We start from the raw sequence: 20,973 nt of genomic DNA on the forward strand, positions 1-20,973 counted from the left end.
CAAGAAGTTCATAATCATTTGAGACATGAGATCATAAACCAATTTGGAAATACAGACAGATGATGTTTGTTCCCAAGTTGTTCATAAGAGTACCTAACTCTACATGTAGCTTTATAATTGTTGCGACGTACTTATGACATACATATGTATATAATATATGTGTATGTATATTGTTTAATTTCCTTTCCCTTAAATTTATACTTGAGGAAAAAGTTATAGTTCCGACTTAATTAAATACAGTTGAAAAGTTAAATATGATTACATACCTTACAAACATCTGTGTATGTATTATCATATCTCTTTATTTTATCTCATACATAATACTTGTTTTGAAAATAAATATTGTATCTATACATCAATTCAAGACAGGTAACAGCGGAAGATTCTTTATGAAGTATAACTTTCATTACAGATTTATTACGAGTACAAACTTTGAAATACATGTAATCTTATACCTAAAAATATTTCTTTCTTTGTTATATCACATTGTATCGGTGTTATAATATGTAGACTTAATACCATCAGAGTTGACTGAAATATACTACAGGGCAGGAACATAAAAAATGCACACCTGAATGTTATTTTTACATAACATACTCGCTTTTTTCATCATTCCTTTTCTTCATAATTTTAATGGCTTTTATTTAAATTTTAATTGGATAAAAACATTTTTCTTTAAAATGAATGTTTTTTGTTTACTCGAAAATAAATTCAGACTAAGATATTTATAATATATTTAAAAGAAAAATGACAATGTGCGTTTTCACACTTTAGAAAAAGTCTGGTAAAGTATCTATATACAATTGGTATAGTTAGAAATCCATCATCAACTTAATCACTACAAGCGTTTCAAATTGTGAGTTTCAAAACAATTTCTTGAAAATATTAAATACGATACATATCAATGTAAACAAATTTTATTTTATGTTTTTAATTTCCGATTAGTCCTTTAAAACTGCATTCCGGGTACTTTTCCCCCTCATTTTATGATTGCTAACACAAACCCATTAATATGAATTTTTATGGATAGTTTATATAGCGCTATTCTTATAAAATACCTTGGTTTTATTTTATTCTTATAAAACAGCAAAGGCACTTACCAGATTTAGTGTGCTGGTTGCGATCTGGTAAGATCACATTACCCTCAGTAGTTGTTGTAGGTGATGGAAGCGTGAGACGTCTATCGGGTGATTTTTGCGTATGGAATATTAAAAACTTCTATACACCCTGCCCCTTAGTATACGATACAAACACCTAAGCTTGTGTTTGTTCGATCAACTCTGTGGTGTTAGGAATTAATAGGCCTCTTTCAGTTGCTCTCGCATTCTAATCACAAGTAAGTAAATTTAGTTTCTTTTGACATTAGCATATTGTGATAAGTTTATCCTGAATGCATATGGTATATTGGAGCATGCTCAGAAAGTGATGCTAACATTACAACACACATTGTATCTTGCCCGAATATAATCTCAGCTCGCTACTCTTTTAGTCTCTATCTTCTATTGAATGCAATAAATATCATACTTGCCATTAGTTGCATATTTAAATATCTCTACTTTTATGTCTTTCTTATTTGACTGCACCTTCGTTCTTTGGACTGAAACCATATAACCTGAGTATTATCAAGCAATATTAATATAGTCGTAATTATATTGCATAGGGTTTGTCTTTACTTTAATGGGAAAGTTTTTTTTTATCAATTTCATTTTCATATGTAATCAATTTGAAACCACAGCTTATATTTAAAATTTACATTAAAATGAGTAAATATTTATAATGAATGTAACAAGATGGAACACATTTTTACATGTTCATTGGGGCCTGTACTTATTTTTATGTTGCATATTTTTGTTTATGCATCCTTTTATAATTTATTTTTCATTGGCACAAATGAACCTAAAATGCCCATATGCAATTGAATCTTTTCACTCACCTGTGGATTTTAATTTTCAGTTTTAATCCAAAGAAGTTCAAACTGCTTTGGTTCTTATCTTAATGGACCAGTGTGGATGCTGACTTAATCCTTTTATGTTTTGGTAGGTTAAATATTTTCTTTATCTGTAATTTTTATATAATATGTATTTTTTAAATTGATAGCTTTTCTCAAAAAACGTTTATCCAAAAGTGGGAAATTTTAATAAATAATTTAAATTATAACATCAATACTATGCCATAAAACCTAATCATTATAATAGAACATGATCCACGAATGAAGTAAAACTAAACAAAAAACATGCATCGACACTAATCTATTACTGAAATCAATTTTAGTATTTATTTTTACAATAAGGCCTTGTATACATGACAAGCGACTGTCACACGTTTAGCTGGTGCAAGTTTACAACTACTAGGCCTGTCCATAGAGACATTCACATAGAGACGTGTGTTTTCTTAGCCATGTGACATTTGTGTATCTCGAGATACACGGAATGGGCATTAAGTGTTCATATATGTCACGCGACAGTCGTGTGTACGGGAGGTGATTCATTCTTTGCATCTTTATTTACTTTGAAAGGATGAAAATATTAAATGTTTAATATAAGCGGTGTTCCCCAGTCATATGGTAAAGATGTCTTTTTTGTAAAATATTTATTTCACATATGCACATTATTCAACTACTTATTCATTAAATACATTTAAAGCAAGTAGTTGGGATAATAGTGCTCATTGTCTTTAAATATTTTATCAAGATTAGCATTATTTATCTCTGGCTCTAGTCGTTTTAATTTGTAAACTGGTTTAACCATTATGTCAAACATAGAAAATTAAACAAAATATTAATCATACCTTAAAAAAAGAATTTGTTGTTTTTTGAGACCAATAAAATTATTTGTATTGCAATTTTTCTTATAAAATTATTGTCATAAAGTACTTCTTATTGCCCAAAGGTTTTTTCAAATCAAATATTTTTGCAGTTTTTACGGGTCTTCAAAACGATTGCTGGCAATATATTCTCGGTTTGGAAATATAAATTTGTTCTTACGCATTTATTTTAATTTCTCTGTGGTTTTGTATAACATACTCTAGACATAAATAAAAAAAATCATTGCCATGTTTTCTGATGCTTTTTAAAAAATATTTTACCAAACTTCATATGATGGTTTCACACAATACATGAAATTATTAGTTGTCGAGTTTCTTAATATATTTTTTTGAAATTGTTCATTATATAATATTTAGTGAAATTAATGACTAGGAAAGAAAACTGGTTAAAATGAATAGTGCTTATTTTACAAGGATGTGATTAAAGTGGCGAAGTAGGTTATTTTATTAACGTACCTATTCATATTTACCATCTAAATAAAATTCCTGTGTAGTAATCAATGTGCACAATGTTGCATTCTGAGTTGTTGATAGTACATGGGAACTTTTAGACACTGCAGGATTGGATTAAAAGAAAAATGAATTTCATAAAAATACTTGTAACCTATTTTCGGTTGTAAATAAGATGGTTTTGTAATATTTTTACTAAGTGTTTTAGTTTCTTTCAAAATTCTGAGCAAAGTGACATTATTATATCCGTACCCTTCATCTATTTGTTACATTTTATTTACAAAATATATCAAATATCCTATATTTGTTGTTGCCTACTAATTTTTGGGTATTAAGAATTTAATAACAATTCTATTGCATGGACCGGTACTCTAAAAAGTTTATTTATTAATTTATGTATTGTATATAATAATTTTTGTAGTACATACCCCTTAATAAATATTATAAAACATTTCATGTAAAACTTGCTGATGAGATCTTATGTACTTTTGGTTATAAGAGATAATATTAAATACTATGTACAATGTTAATATGTGAAACTTATTCAATTTCATATGAAAATGCAGGGCAACACTGGCAGGCTGCCATCTATCGGCAAGGTGTCTAAATACTCTAATAGGAAAACATACTTCCAAATACTTTGTCGAGTTGTGTAGTCAATGTTATTATAATAACGAGTCAAATTGTCATTTTATCTGAAGAGAATATAAGAATAAAGTAGAAAATATTTAATAAATGCGAAAAAACACAAAGAAAAGTACAACGCTAATGGTACAATGGCAGAGACTATTATCTTGACAATGCGTGTTGCAAACAAAGGGGGCTGCGATGAAAAGTTATAGTTCTGTTCGAAGATGTTTTTTAGAATTTACAAATTACAATTTATCATTCCCTGTATTTTTGCATAGTTTCGCATATTCTAATATTATACTTGTTATTTTGTTCATTAGCCCTATTAATGCCTGTTATTGCGTACAATATAATCAGAAGTGCAAATAGGAGCCATTAAATGTAACAAAATACTTATCTCATGATGTAAGGGCAGTTAGGTTATAAAAGAGAATACTGTGCTATATTGTACTTTACAGCTTTGATGCATGTAATTAGTCATTTTTTATGTATAGAAATTAGCAAACATTCGTGTTTATAGATCAGGACTGGAAGTACAGTGAAAAGCTAACGCGGCAACTGCATAGAATTAATAATTTTATCTTCTACTAGGTAAAAAAAAAGAAACTTTTCAGTTTCATTAATTTCCTGAATATATAGATCTAAAACCAATTTAAAAATGCTAAAGTCATTAGAAAGAAAAGTCAAGAAGTAAATTTATTTACACTAAGTAGCCAAGACGATATCTTTCACGGTAATTCCAGCACTGACATCAAGCTGTAAATGCAAATAAGTAGGTTTTATAATCGCTTTCATTGTTTGTGAAGCTAGCATTGTTTTAATAAAATATTTCATAGATATTAAATAAATAAATCTGTAAAATTTTAAATAATAATATAAAATAATGTAGTTCATTTTCCCATATGCACTCGCTCCTCAACCGCCCTACCCATACGAATGTATGTAATATGTCCACTGTATTATCGCTAAAAAGCGACAAACCGTATTCCGTACGTTTAGGTACAAAAATATACCCGCAACTCCCACTCTTTTGATATTGGTTTATATGAGGAAGGAATTGGTAAAAAATCGTAATTCACGGCCTCTTCATATTTAGCAGTTCATCTTGAAATTGTAATGGAAAAATGGGCCAAGGAATGTTGTTGGCTTTGAACATTTTGAACACCAACAGCTGGCTTCCTCATTTGCAGAATGATTCGAGATTATGTTGATTGATATATTACATTAAATACAAAATATATTTGTAAAAAATTACAAAAAATTATTCAGTGACATCTTACAGGCATGTTGAGAACCTGACTTATAAAGGAAAAAAAGGGTCGTAAATGGGTCTATTATTTAAAATTTTTGCCTAATATATTGTAAATAAGTATTGTTTTTGAGAAATCTTATAAAAAAACCAGAGGATTGTTTACCTACTTTTTGAATATTAACCCAAAGGTAGGGCGGTTCAATGGTTTAAATATTAATTAAAATTGTTAAATTAAGCGCTTATTTCATTTACTTGATTTGTAAAACATTTTTTTTGTAACAAATTATTGGAAAGCTTTTTCTAATCTAATAATGGAGAGATTAATATTTTAATTGTGCGTACAGCGCTCGTATAATAATAATAATATGTGCAGTGACTTTAAATCTAATGGTTTTGTTCAAACTTCTTGGAAGTTTTATTAAAAGAAGGAATAATATTTAAATTAATAAAATTGTAACTTTTGTAGTTTTTTAAACAGTTAGGCTTATCAATAAAATATTCATATTATGCTTTAAAATACTTAGATTCAATTTTTACTTACTTTGTGTATTTTTCCAATATAAGATTATTTTCAGAGTCTGCTGTTAAAAGTAATTGAATAAATACAAAGTGCTTTTTTCTACGACGCATATTAAGGAAGTAGATTTATACATTTTATTATTATTTACGGATTAGGTACATATTGTTATTGAACCAATAAACTTGGAATGATAACCATTAACAATAAGTTTACGCAACAAGTTGTTGCTTTTAATATTGCTGAAATATTTTTTTATTATTATTGCTCATATTATTTGTCACCAGTGTTGAGACAATGTTGGAAACTGGTATTGAAATAAATATTAATATGATTCCGTATTTCATTTAACCTAACCTGGGCAACATTTATGGACTAAAAATCTCATAAAATTGAGATCCATTGTAGCATATTCAAATTTCAAATGTTTAATCATATTTGAAATAGATTGACAAGGTTTTTTCAATGTGATTGTACGATAAGCATACAAAATGTAACCATGTGGATTCTAAAGGACTCATTCTAATAATGTCATGTTGGCCGGATAAGTCTTGTTCAATTGAATTGACAGAGCCAGACCTTTACACATTACTTAATGAAAAACTAAACTAGATATATTGTATGAACATTCTAATATACATATATCGAATAACATGCAAAGAGATACATATTCAGCATTTTTACAATTTCCAATCCAAATAATTTTGATTTACTTGTTCCTGCTTCCTATAGCAAATAACCTTATTTCAATAAGGTAAGTACCGTAGTGTGGCTGGATAGATGCTTAGCTTCAAGTTTGACACCATGGGTTTGGATCCCTTCCTTGTAATTGCAAATTGTTTTTTTTTTATTACAAAGCTGATTTAATATTACCCCAGTATTACGGAAGAAGTATCAGTATACAATTAAAAATCGACCCAGCGGAGTGTCCTTTCAATCATCGAGTGTTGATAAGGGCCAAAAGAATTCGTTTTGAAATACTGCTATTGTAAGATAAATAAATTTTATATTTTTTTCCTCATTGGTTTCTTTGGTATATTTATTGATGATTACAGGTTTAGGTATGAAAATCAAGGACTAACTGTATTTATTTATAAATATGCAATTATCAATATTACAATAAAAGTTGTACTAAATGAAAATGCTAAAACCAGTTATATGGAAATTTATTGCTTGTAGTAAATATACATATTACATTAGATTTTTTTTACAATCTAAAAAAATATACAATTCTACGAGGTTTATTTTAAGTTTGTAACAAGTGCATAACCAACACACGAAATCCTCAAGTAGTCAGTGTATTAATATGCAATATTCCCAACCTGGTGATGGTGAGGTTGGAACATTGATTTGTATCATAAATGTCCGAAGTATTTAGTTTTCATTTCATCACTGACTGTTGTCAATACGTGCATCCGAAAGGGGAAAGGGAATCAGTAGTCATCTCCGCGTGACACGACTTCTTTGCAGGTGGGGCGCAGCATGATTGTGTGCTCGTATTGCGCAGTGTAGCAGCCCTTCACATCGCACAGTGGCGGGTAGGCATTCACTATCTCCTTATCACACAAATCCTTCAAGGCCATCTGGTACTTGGTGGCTCCGGCTCTGTCTAACCAGCGCTTGCAGAATGCCAGAGTGCCAAAGTTTGTGTTGATCAGACGCATCAGGTTCTTGGATGATTGTAATCTATTAATGAAATTTTTATTAAAAACATTATATTATTAATTTATATTTAAAATAATATTTTGAGATAAATTTTTGTCGCGCCAAAGATTGAACAATGGCACAGAGTGAATTATTGATCACATTTTACTTTTAAATTATTTATGTTTAAATTGCGGTATTTCTTACTTAGTACATAATCTCTAAGGTCCTGGTAACCAACCGGTCAAAAGAAAAAGCTAGATTGATAACGACTTGGAAACATTACTAATGTTATATAACTGTTATTATATTGCCAGTGCCTTAGTGGTATAGTGGTTAAGTGGCTGCAGACAATAAAAATTATTATTATGATTGCCAACCTTCAGTGTGGAGCAGTACAATAACAGGAAGAATATTATGAAATTTTATCTGGTATCAAATTATTATCTGACTAATACGAAGATATATAAAACATTTTTACCTTAAGGGTATGAAAGGTTTATCAAAATCCTTCATATAATGACTGCAGTCCATGTCATCGTGAACATATCCTTTGCCCGTGGAACCAAAAGTTTCAATGGCGTAAAATTCATTTTCTTCCATTCGAGTTGTTTCACCACCCTTCACTATTGGTACTGTTTTACCAGCGTGTATACCTGCAAATGTTTGAATATTAGACATCGACCGGAGATAGACACGACTCACCGATGGAAAGGAAAATAGCCATTGAATGATTAAATCTGAAAAAGGAAAACTTACGATAAGGACTTATTGAGTGGCCATTGAGATTCCTAATGGACTTGACCTGATATGTCTTGCCATCTAGTTCCACTTCATATGACTCCATAACTTCTTGTATCGCTTCTCCGATATCACAGAGCCTAACATCGATGCCAGCAGCACGAATTCCCGTATCCGTAGCGTCCTTCACTGCCTCCAGAAGTTTGTCATATCGAGGATTAAATGCCAGAGTGAATGCACAGTCAATTATACGACCATTTATGTGAGTTCCAAAGTCTATTTTGACTACATCATCATACTCTAATACTGTAGGATCCCCTGCAAAAAAATCATTAATGGTATTAAAAGTCTAACTTTAACTGAATATCAGTATTTTAATTGATTATTGAAGACAAATGAAGAAATAATTAATGTGTTTGGATGTATTTTGATCATTATCTTTTCTCATATAATTTCTTTAAATAATATTAGATTCATTTTAAAATTCCACTGAAACTAAGCGGAAAATATTGAGCTAAGTTAAGTTACCTGCATTGGGTGTATAATGCGCGGCACAGTGATTACGAGAACATCCCGTGGGGAAGGCCAGTCCAGCTGATAATCCATTTTCCCCTATAAGTTTCCGAGCGGTGTTCTCCAATTCTTCACAAATTGATATCATAGACATGCCTGGTTTTACCCAATTCTTAATGTACTGTCTTGTCTGTCAACAAATAGATACAATGATAACCATTTATTATTTTATTATTTGCAGCCCGTTATTAATCTCAAAGGTGTATAATATAGTCAAATAAATGTGGTGGATTCACTACATCAATTGTCCAGTGTTAAAGGGTAACAATTAAAAATTCAGTTCAGAGATATTCAATATTCAGTATCGTTTTGAATTAAAAATATTGTTGCAAATTTGATAAGTTTTGAAACACTTTTTCAAATGTTCAATTCCCAGAAATAAATGTGAATAATTTGCAAATTTTATCTTTGAAACAAAATTTTAAATTGATATTATGAATAAAGGATTTTTAAGTAAATCAATCGCATTCATTTCCGTGCATAAAAAAATTGTGATAAATGTCTGTTAAATACAATTTTTCCCACTTGTTGACAAATCAATATAATCCCAAAATATTATTGTGTACATAATAGATTCTCCGATGGACTCTGAATAAATTAATTGAAAATTTATTTTGTAAAACATTGTAATCTATTAGATTAAATTAACTTTTTTATCGGCATAACTATGTTAGTTTTAAATTTTTGTAATTAGTTTGGGACAGCAGTCCTTACATCAACAAGCGAGTTCAAAATATATTTTTACATCGCCAACTTTGTAATAGGCGATATCTTAAGAAAATACTTTATAACATAGTTATTTATTTATTTATAACATAATTCTGTCATTACTGTCACCATCCATAAAAAGATAACTAGTTTTATTACTATTCTTTATTTTGTTATCTATACGAAGATTATGCAGGTATGCAGATTTTTCCTACTTATTTATATCATTGTCATCCTTTGAGACTTGTAAACATAAAAGGCGATCTCTCGAAGAAACCATAATTATTAAGTCATCATAATTAAGATAACGATAAATACATTTTGTGCAGGTACAGAGCTGTTGTATATATTTTTGTTGTACGAGTGAAGTTACCTGTCTGTGGGCTTCGGCAGCATGGCGTACTTCATTGTAAATGTCATTATGCAGTCGGTCAACGGTCTTTTTCTCCTCACTGGTGTATCTGTCCTTTGCTGTTCTTTCGTCTATGCCCTCGGCTGGACCGTGATCCATGATCTGTCCAATAGGATAAACACCTAAAAAAAGATGAGATAAAAACTAGTTCATATTGCCTGTTGAGCCATAATGGAATAGCACAGATTCCCACTTAAAATTCAAACCTAACTCATACTGTTGACACGGTCTAATAAAGAAATAAAATGCGTTCAGGAGAGCGAGGAAGTTCAGTACTACCTACAATTACATTTTAGAAATATTTTCTTTAGCATGATACTGATTCTGTGTCTTACTGATTTTAATTGTGCGATATTACATGTGTACTATTTGCGATCCACCACGTGGATATCTACAAACAAAATAGAAACAGCTTATATGTACATCATATTAACATTTTAATTATAATTATTAATCTGATGCAAGTTGTTGCAGTAAATTAAAAATACTTGTTCGACTAATACGCCCATCAAGCTCATCAAGTATGACAATGCTGTATACTGTGAACACATAAATACAGTACTCTATGGTTACTATGTAACAAGACTCGCTCTTGTAATGATTTATCGATTTTTGTTAAGAAAATATGATAGGCAGACGTAATTCATATAAAATATATGCAAATAATTTAATATTAGTTTATGTATATTCATAATACTCTAATTTTCAATCTTAGATTACAAATTTAACCGGATCCACGCGGCTCGCATAACCATATGTGTTTTAACAAAACATGCCCCATACGCGGCTGACATAAGCGTTTGTGTTTTTACATTGCTCCAAGTTTCGAACCTCAGTTCAACTTAGAGGGATTTTTTCATGGTGTGGAACTTTGGATAAAATAATACGTCAATCCTTGGCCTTATGACATATGTTGAAATATCTGACTAATAATTTGTAACATCACAAGGATAAATAAAAGAACAGATCCCTGATTTTTCCTGCGGTCGGTAATTAGTCTGCGCCATAATCATGCCCTATATCTGTCTCACTCTCGACGCTACGCATCGCCAGTGGGTAAGAGTGACACACGATGCGTGCTTTGATTTATTAATGTTACGTTCTAATTTGTTTATATTACGATATATTTCAAGAATAATGTGACACACGTGTATTATAGAGTACCAAAAAGGTACAATGAATCCCATTGAACGTTTTTATTTAGGAAAATAAATCGTTTCTTAACTAAATACATGATAAAAGTAATCATTTAAAAAACGATGAAATACCGCCGCGCACGGGCGTCTCTCAGGAAAAAAGTTAACGCGGTTAAAAGGTTAAGGGGCAATTTTGTTTAGTTTTTTTCTGCAAATTTATATAACACAAGCAGTGAAATAAACATGGAAAATATTTGATTATCCTTTCTTACATAAAATTTAAATAAAAAAAAATCACTTCAAAAGCGATATGTAAAATCTGAAGAAAATAAATTTCCTATTACTGTTTTTAAAAGTCAAAAAAGTATTTCCATAAAACGGTGACTAGTCTTGCATGACGACATTTTCTTTTGTTATGTGCAACTCTAATCATATTACACTAGCTTGATTCAGTATATCGCTGGCGTGTGCATCATTTGTGACAAAGAATACCAAACTTCCTCATTATGCCCTCAAATAGAATGTAACAAAAATGAAACTATCTGTGACAAGATCTAGCATTTTAACTTTAATTTCAGAATTGAAGGAATTTAAAATTATTTTAAAAAGTAATATGTTTATTTTTGGTATAGAGTAAAGACTAATGAATACTCAAAGTACAAAATTTATTCTAAAGATTGTCGGCAAGAACATAATTCTGATAATGAGAATAAGAGTATCTTTTCAAAAATAATATTCATTACATATTATCTACAATAAAAAGGACTACATAGTATTTGAAAAATAAATACGGATTTTAAAAAAAAATATTTAAAAACAAAAAGTTATTCAATGTCTCTCTTTTGAATAGTTTAAATGATAATATAAATATCAAGTGCATCTTTTGCTGGTCTCCGGTGGCAGCTCATTGAACAGACTAACGCTCATTGTACAATAATATAATTACCTTATTTATTATAATTAATCTAACCTTTCGGAAATTGTTGTGATATGGGAACACTAGGGGGTCCAGTTGGCTTATCGATGGCAGTGGCAGATGCTGTTTTGGATTTGTTTTTAGACCTTTTCTTCTTCTTCTTTCCCTCTTCTGCTGGCTCTGGGGCGTCATCATTTCCTTCCATGTTAACTTTATCTAGTTGTTTCACTATATCACTTTCAGTTACTATTTCTTCTGTAGAGACTGGAACAATATTAAAATTAAAATTATATGATACAGAATTTTTATGAATATTAAAATTTTATGATACAGAAGGACCATTTCGAATGCTAAGTAGCATAAAAATAGAGTAAATACCAGTTTCGCCGGCTGCCTTCTTCTTCTTTCTCCGTTTTTTCTTCTTTTTCTCTGGATCTTGCGAACCAAGACTTTCTTCAGCATCATCGTCAGGGCCATTTTCTAACGTTTCATCTTCTTCACCTTGTTTTGACTTCCCTATATCTGCCTGAACAGCAGCCATGTTCACTTGGATCAAGATCTCGGTTCCAGATTTTAGGTTATGTTTGGTTATGTTCAGAACCAGCAGAACAAAATTCCAATGTGAGTGACAATGGACGATGGATACGGATGTGCAGTTAAATATCAAAGTGACAACGTAACAAAGATAAAAAGAAATAGTACCTACCTATACGTATGTTATATTATCCGTGTTGGGCCATAAACAATAAAATAGGTGCCTACCAATAAGTTTAATTTTCGAATGAAGTGTGTTTTCACAATTCAATGAAAAATACCTAATCGAAACCAAAAATGTAAGTGGTGTGTTTAATAATTAGGCTTCACAAATCTCTTGCTCTCTCACTTGTTGTCATAACTTCGCTTTTCTGACTAACCGCCGTACTTGTCATTTTATTCGGAATTTCATTTGGAAATACACAGTGGTGGGATTCAGCCGCTTCGCTAGAACCGGTGCCTAAAATTTTTATAGTTCGCTGAACCGGTCCTTAACCCTTTGTTGTCACACAATATTCCGATTGAGATCATGAATCGGAGCACGCTCGGTTTACTTGGTCCGCCACATTGTAAAAATATTTGAACCTCACGAAGAGAAGAAAATATTGGAAAGATGAAAAAAAATAGTAGAATAATTCAGTTAAGTTATTGCACTTAGTAAAAAAAAATCGTGAAAGATATACGCTTCAAAAATGTACAAGTAAATAAAGTTTTCCTTTCTTTTAAGCCAAAAATATAATTAGTACTGTTGCAGTTAGTTCTGCAGAGGCAAGAAGAGGATTTTCTGTAATGAATATTATATGTATATATTCAAGTAAAAGAAGTCGCCTTAATATTAATAATGTAGCTAATTTGATGAAGATTGATTTGATAGGTCTCCCATAAGATACCTGGGACCCAGTCCCATCAGTACAAACTTGTTTTAGAAAATGTAACCACATAGCTGATGACACTAGGATTAAAAAAGGAAAATCAAAGCATGACGACGATAGCCAAAAGGCAATTTGAAAGTATTTAAATAAAGCTGACTGAATTGTTTTTGAGTTATTTTCTTGTATGTACTCTGTTCATAATTATTATTATTTTAAGTTATTTCATGTAGGATGTAGATACCTACTTTGTTACAGAGCTTGTATGCTATTATGCTTTATGTTCTACAACATTGTTACATTACTTTTAATTTACTTTTAAATCTGTACCTACTATTATAATTGGAGTATTCTCAGTTGTTATATGAATGTTCTGAATAAAAAACAAATAAATGAAAAAAATTAAATATTAATTATTTTAAAGGAAGTGGGTAGGGATAGTAACTAAAGGGCGAACCGGTTCTTGAAAATTAAGTATAAAGCAGAAGCAGAAGAAGGCTAAGAAGGCTAAGCTCCATACTGGACCCATTAGTGAAAGTGCAAAAAGCTCTAGTTAGAGTTATGTTCAGGAAGCCTTTCCGTTGTGAGTCTGAACCCTTGTTTCGTAGGGCAAATATTTTGAATGAAAGACAGATTTTCATTAAGTCAATTTTAGAGGACTTACACAAAAACAAAGAGCCATACGTCATTAACCACACTAAAAGCACAAGATCAAAAACTGAAGGCAAAATAAATATTCCTCGTGTGAGATCTTCGTTTGCCCAAAGACATTCAAATTTTATAGGCCCTAAAATTTATAATATGCTCCCACAAGAAATATTATGTTCAGTTGGAAATAAATTCAAAATGCACACAAAAGAATGGCTTCTAAAAATTGGAAGATCCCAGCTGGAGCAGCAAATAAAAGTTTGTGTGTGATTAATCTATGTGTCAGTGTTTTATAATTATATAATCCTATTTTCTAATTTTATAATATTACTCCTTTAGATTTTACTTTTCTTTTAGTTCAACTCTCTATATGCTTTCATTTTATAATTATTATTTCATATTATTTCAGTCTTACCACTTTTATATTATCATTAAAAATATATAAAGCTGTATTATAAAAATAATAAGCATACCCTGCCTACCTCAGAACAGGTATCTCCAAATACCTAGTGAGGATAGACAGTGTCCAATAAAAAAAAAAAAAATATATATGTATATATATAAATATGTATAACTTAAGTACAAAATTATATTAAATAATAAACGCTGTTCTGCAGCACTGAACCTGTAAATATTTTAAATATTTTTTTTACCAACTGTGTTAACAGTTATTCTTAAATCTTAAATATTAAATGACTATTTTTTGGTAAGACCAGTCCTAGGAGTGGATGTTGGTATTTTACCTTTAGATAACCATTGTCTTTTTAGTTGTCGTGTAGAATAAAGCACCCAATTTTCATGAGAAGTGATAACATCATTTAAAAAAGACATTTCTGATCGCATTTGTAATAGCTCTTCGCGCCCGTTCACTCGGTCACCGAGGCGTTTGGCGCTTAGTGCATGTGGTATCCATTTACCCTGTCTCCACACTTTGCCATTTAAAAAAACTCTTTTAAACACTTAACCATGAATATCTGAATGTGCTTGCATTTTTTTCCATAGAATGAGTTGGATTGTTTTCAATTTCAGTAGCCAGGATAATTTCAACCACTTAAGTGTGTCTTCCACTACTAGGGATATTCTCCAAATCAAAATCCTCAGATCGAAATTTCGTAAACCATCTCTGACACTTGCAAACGTCCAAAATATCCCCTAATACATCACAAATATTTTTAGTGTTAACCGTTGCTTTTTTCAAATTTTTTCAAATATTTACTATGAAATTTTGAACGATTTCTTGACTCGGTTCAAATAATTATAAATATATATCATATAATGATAAATATCGTATAGTTGTTTTTCCATCGTAAACATGTATTTGTGGTGTGTATTTATATATATATATATATATATATATATATATATATATATATATATATATATATATATATATATATATATATATATATATATATATATATATATATATATATATATATAAATATATATTACAAAAGTATAAGTAGGTACCTATGTACATCTTTTCCCTTTGAATCTTAATTTTCCATTGAATCTTACACTGAGCATTATTTAAAAAAATCATGCTATGCATATGAAACTAATTATTAGATTATTTATGTATTATTAATTATTTGAATACTCTAGCGGAATTCAATTTCACATCATTTATTAATAATCCCACTAGAAACATTCAAGGTCAACGACCTTCCTGTATAGACCATATTTTCTGTAACGCACTCGATTCTGATAATATAACAGCTGGCGTTATACACACCTCTATTACTGATCATTTTACAACAATAATTAAATACTCATATAACCTACCGAACACACATATAACGAATATAAACATACCAAATAAAACCTCTTCAGCACCGGCATTAAATAATTCACTTTTAAATAAACTCAACTCCGAGAAATGGGAAGAATTATTCCAATGTACCGATGTAAACACATGCTTTCAATTATTCGAAGAAAAATTTTCTCATATCATGAATGCCAGCAAATACCAAACCTTCAGAAAAAAATCATCAAAATTCAAACCAATAAAACCGTGGATTACACATGGACTAATTGTGTCTATAAGACATAAAGAAAGTCTAATAAAAAAAATTAGAAAAAATCCCGAAAACGAAAGCCTAAAAAAATATTTTAAACTGTATAGAAAAAAACTTTTTTTTCTCATCAAAAATACCAAAGAAAAATATTACAAAACAAAAATAGATTTTGCAGAAAATGACAGTAAGAGAATGTGGAATATAATAAATGATATAATTGATAAAAAACACCCCCAGCAAAAAAAAATAATGTACCACTCAAACGAAAATTCACGAATTCATTGCTTAGAAATGCCTCACAAAACTGCTAATATGTTTAATAATTTTTTTGCCAGTGTTGGTAAAAATTTAGCGCAAAAAATCCCTACTCAAACTAATTCCGATATTTTCAAAACAGATACTCCAACTTCCAATAATATATTAGCATCATTACAAATAACATCCCAGGAGGAAATTGAAGAAATCATAACAAATATGAAAGGAGGATCTGCCCCGGGATACGACGGACACTCTGTTAATACATTAAAATTCATAAAAAAACAAATCTCTAAACCTTTGACACACATCATAAACCTTAGCCTCACAACCGGTATATTCCCTTCAATTTACAAGAAAGCCATTATCATCCCCATCTACAAATCTGGAAATCCAGAATCAGTCACAAATTACCGACCTATATCTCTCATATCAAACATAGGTAAAATCATTGAAAAAATCATTAAAAAAAGACTGTCCACATATGTAAATAAATTTAATATAATCAATGAAAACCAATACGGATTCATGGAAAAAAGAAGCACACAAGATGCAATTGCCAAACTATCATACATCATCCAAGATTCTCTCGATAAATCACTCAACTGTATAGGAATTTTTGTCGACCTAAGAAAAGCTTTCGACAGTATTTCTCATGATAAACTTCTATTAAAACTAAAATCTGTCGGAATTACGGGTAAAGCCTTAAAACTTTTCCAGAGTTATCTTCTCGAAAGAACCCAAATTGTCAAAATCAATGAAGCCTATAGCCAACCCCTTACTAGTAATTTCGGTATACCTCAGGGTACAGTCTTAGGCCCTTTACTATTTATCATCTACGTCAACGACATATTTCACCAAAACATCAGCGGTAACATAATATCCTATGCTGACGACACCGCAATAGTTATAAACGGACCCAACTGGAATACCGTAAATGATCGCGCAAATAAGGACATGAAAATCCTAAAATTCTGGTTTGACAATAATCTATTATCCCTAAATACAGATAAAACATTCTTTATCCCATTTTGTATCCATAAACTCAAAATACCGACAAATATAAAAATTACAATTCACAATGGTGACTGCAGGGATTCAAATTGCAAAAACTTATGTTCTGTTTTATGTCCAAAAAAAGAAATAAAATATCTAGGTGTTATAATAGACCAACATTTGAAATACCATAGTCACATTAATGAACTAGTAAAACGAATAAGAAAATGCATATATATATTCATTAGAACCCGAAACATACTAACCATCGACAACCTAAAAAGAGTTTACTATGCTATCGTTCACTCACTACTACAGTATGGCATTATTGCATGGGGAGGCTCATACAACAACATACTGAACTCAGTGAAAATAGTTCAGAAAACCATAATTAAAGTCATCTTGAAAAAAAAAAACATATTTCCAACAAAATTATTATTTAAAAAATTTCAAGTCCCAAATATAGAATCCATTTATAAAAAAACCGCAGTTTTTCAAATACTAAAGGGTGACAACTATTTAAATTTAACAAAGAATTTATCATCGAGATTCTCAAACGATTTTTCTATTCCAAAATGCAACACCAAGCAATTTCAGCAAAACTTCAAATATTTGGCAATCAAACATTTCAATCAACTCCCTAAAGAAATAAAAAAAATAGATGATATAAAAATCCTCAAGAAAAAAATTAAAGCTCTATACATTTAAATCTTTAAAAAAATATATTAAAAAAACTATTATATCTTTTATTATATAACATTAAACCACGAGTGTAAGTCCCTTTCCAAGCACAAGAGCACAGACTCTTTTATGGAGAGGCACAGCGAATCGAAATATAAAAGTTCTACATATGTATAAATGATTCAAATGTTATTATGTTATAAATAAAAATGTAAATATATTAAATGAATAAAAAAAAAATAAAAAAAATGTAAGTATATAACTGCATATGTAACAAAGCATTATTATTCTGACGTAAGGAATAAGCGAATTGAGAAGCGAATGTCGAGTTTTGACAAAAGGTCCTCAATTGGAAAATGGCCTAACTGCATCTGAGTAAAGTGGTGTGAAACCGGTTATTGGATATTTTGGGATATTTTAGTCTTAAGGCAGATTATTTGGAATCTGAACTATTTACATGAATCTAGTAAAAATATTTATTTTTATTTTTATCAGTATCCCAAAATGTACTCGGACAAAATTAGACTGATTCTCTATTTTCCGATTCTATTATTAACATTTTTTTGTAATATGTATCATATATAAATTATTTTATAATAATGTTATATTTTATTGTAGAAGATAATTTAATGTATTATAAGTACTATACAAGTTTGAATTTTCAGATGAGTAAAGTGAATGATGATGTCAAAAAAGTGGTATCTTTATTATTATTCCATATAAACATACATACATACATAATAATTACAAGTGTACATGTGATACAAAGCATAATGTAAAACCATTATTCATACACATTAAGTTATTTGAACTTTGTTGCACGTAGTAGGTATTTATTAAATAATTGCTTAGTGTTCATATCGCACTAAAAGTTCACAGTCATTTGGTTTTTCAGGAATACATTGCACAGAATTGTGATTAAAGTACGTGTTTACATCACAAGTGAACATAATATCTAGTACTTGTAGCGGGTTCAGACCCGGAGAACAAATATGAAACGTCCTGCAATCATTTTTATCTGGATAAAACTTAAAATATTGTTTTCCATTACAGGAAAAATTGTTTGAATTTTTTTCACTTAAACTTACTAAATGCACAGATTTAATTTGATATTTATTAGAAACTGTCGATGAACTTTTATTTAAAAGAGTATCCACGAAACTCACTGTAGTTGTATCTACATTTGCTATATCTAGTGTTGTTTTGGCTAAACTATTCTCCGTTGTGAGCTTCGTTGCTTCGGATTTTTTGTGAACACTAGGCATTACTTCAAATGTATGATTTTTATCAATCAAAGTGCCTTTAAATTTAGCCATTGTGACAGATTCAGGTATTACATTTGGAAATGTTGATAAATTGAACACCCGTTCTACTTTGTCTCCTTTTGGTTCATATTTAAATGATCTATTTTCTACTTTATCGTTTAGAGTTGATTCAGAATACGTTAAAGGCTCATAATTATCATTAACGTAGTCAGGTGGAATCCAATTACCCACATTTTTTTCTTCAAAATCTGTTCTATTTTTACTAAACCAGTTCGGATTAGCTGTGACAAACGATGCACTCAAATCCTCGATTGACTTATTTTGATTTGAAAATATCATTTGAGCTGACTCTGTTGCTGATTCCTTGATATTAATGGGCACATCTAAGTCAGTGGATGGTTTTGTACTTGTTGCATAAAGTAATCTTGAAATATGTCCAGGACTTTTGCTGTCTATAATATAACGCTTTCTTTTCACGTTTGTTAGTTTAATCTGATGTGACCTTTTACCCCTAGGTTTGTGAAGTTTTGGTACATCAAGAAAGAATGGATCTAAGAGTACATCTGTCTCTTTATAATCATCGTAATTTGTTGGAACTAATGGTTTAACAGCGTGTACGATATTTCCTACTGTATAATTTAATTTTTTTCCATTACTGTCACTTACACTAGCGCTAGCTGTTACAATAACCCTTGGAAGACTTTTTGTGTAATTATTATTTCGAGTTGCCCAAGTATTATAATAAGGAGTAGACGTTACTGTTGTAGTTTCTAGACCTTTATCGTTTATGTTTGTTTGTTCATATTTATCAGCATCTTGGCTTCTTTTGTGTTCATAATGATATTGAGAAAAATCTTGATGGATATAGGGAAATGTGGGAGTTAGTTTCTCAAACTCAAATTCAGATTCTATGGAGACTTCGTGTCTTTCTGAAGGCTGATAGCTTTGAAATGGTTTTGCAGGATTTTTAACATTGGGTTTTGGATTTAAATTATGATTAGAAACTGCATGATTCGGTTTGAATCCTTGAGGTGTAAGAGCTGGTTTTCTAAAACTGAAATACAACGGTTCATCTTGATGTTGATGTTTAGGTGTAGAAATACCCGGATGCCCTGTTGGAACCTGTCCTTGTGCAACAGGTGTAGGGAGAAGTGGTGCTCTTTTTGGGGATTCAAATGCTGGGTAGTGATTGAACGACGTTATTTTTTCCTTTAATGATTTATTGCTCGAGTTTGGAGTAGAGCTGGACTGCCGCGTTCGACTTAGCTGTAGATTTTCTTTGTTTTTCAAAACACCGGTATTAAAAGTTTTCCCTCCAGTATGAGTGGTCACCGTCACATGTGAAGTTTGTCCATCACTGGAAAATGATTGCTGTTGAAATGAAACAGCCGGTGTTTTGCGTGCAATATTATTATGCTGATATATTAATTCGTGTGGATTATAAATATGATGAGCATTATCTTCTACATCCGAAGATTTACTATCATCTTCTCCGACGTCCGTTAAACCGAAAGCGGGAAAATGTTTTTTGGGTCCCTGAGAAACATCAGAGGGACGCTGTAGCTGAGAATCTAAGTTGTAATGGGGTATGTTTGAGGCACTCGAGTTTTTGACTGGTGGTTCGCTGTCCTCATTATCATCTATTAATTCGTAGGCTTCGTCATCAGTATCACTTGTAGGATCATGGAAACTGAAGGAAGATTGTACTGTGGTGTGGTAATTAGTCGGTTTCATTGTCGTGTGGAATGTCGGAGCAGTTGTGGTCTTCTCTTTAGGTTTTGGTGTTGTCGTGCTTGTTGTTACTGTAGTAGTTGACTTTGTTGTCGTAGAAGGCTCATCATATACATCTTCAATGTCGTACTCTTCATCTTCTGCTTCATCTTCATTAGTATCTGTGGAAAAATT

At 30.7% G+C, this 20,973-nt stretch overlaps 3 protein-coding genes across 4 annotated transcripts in view; 1 reads left to right on the plus strand and 2 right to left on the minus strand.

Moving 5' to 3' along the window:
- Positions 1–3,998, plus strand: part of LOC148299466 (uncharacterized) — a 12,616-nt gene extending 8,618 nt beyond the window's left edge. The window contains exons 8-9 of the mRNA XM_088276056.1: positions 1,954–2,036; positions 2,916–3,998. Of these exons, the coding sequence (XP_088132182.1) occupies positions 1,954–1,996 (43 nt within the window). The 3' untranslated portion in view covers positions 1,997–2,036; positions 2,916–3,998. The remainder of the gene's footprint in view (positions 1–1,953; positions 2,037–2,915) is intronic.
- A 2,823-nt stretch (positions 3,999–6,821) lies between these two features.
- und (methionyl aminopeptidase und) lies at positions 6,822–12,425 on the minus strand. Its single transcript, XM_088276044.1, has 7 exons — positions 12,181–12,425; positions 11,857–12,066; positions 9,712–9,872; positions 8,586–8,760; positions 8,076–8,375; positions 7,798–7,972; positions 6,822–7,358 (listed from the first exon to the last, which is right to left on the minus strand). The coding sequence occupies exons 1-7, from the start codon at positions 12,341–12,343 to the stop codon at positions 7,106–7,108; spliced, it is 1,437 nt and encodes a 478-aa protein (XP_088132170.1). The 5' UTR covers positions 12,344–12,425; the 3' UTR covers positions 6,822–7,105.
- Positions 12,426–18,415: 5,990 nt separating this feature from the next.
- Positions 18,416–20,973, minus strand: part of LOC148299468 (uncharacterized) — a 55,807-nt gene continuing 53,249 nt past the window's right edge. The window contains exon 5 of one of the 2 annotated variants that reach the window (XM_088276055.1): positions 18,416–20,960. In XM_088276055.1, coding sequence (XP_088132181.1) covers positions 18,652–20,960 — 2,309 coding nt within the window. In that variant the 3' untranslated portion in view covers positions 18,416–18,651. The remainder of the gene's footprint in view (positions 20,961–20,973) is intronic. The other variant, XM_088276054.1, reaches the window with a different exon arrangement.

Source organism: Brachycentrus maculatus, unplaced genomic scaffold (assembly GCF_059751285.1).
Source record: "Brachycentrus maculatus isolate JH-2025_06_01 unplaced genomic scaffold, ASM5975128v1 h1tg001131l, whole genome shotgun sequence".
Classification (NCBI taxonomy): domain Eukaryota; kingdom Metazoa; phylum Arthropoda; class Insecta; order Trichoptera; family Brachycentridae; genus Brachycentrus; species Brachycentrus maculatus.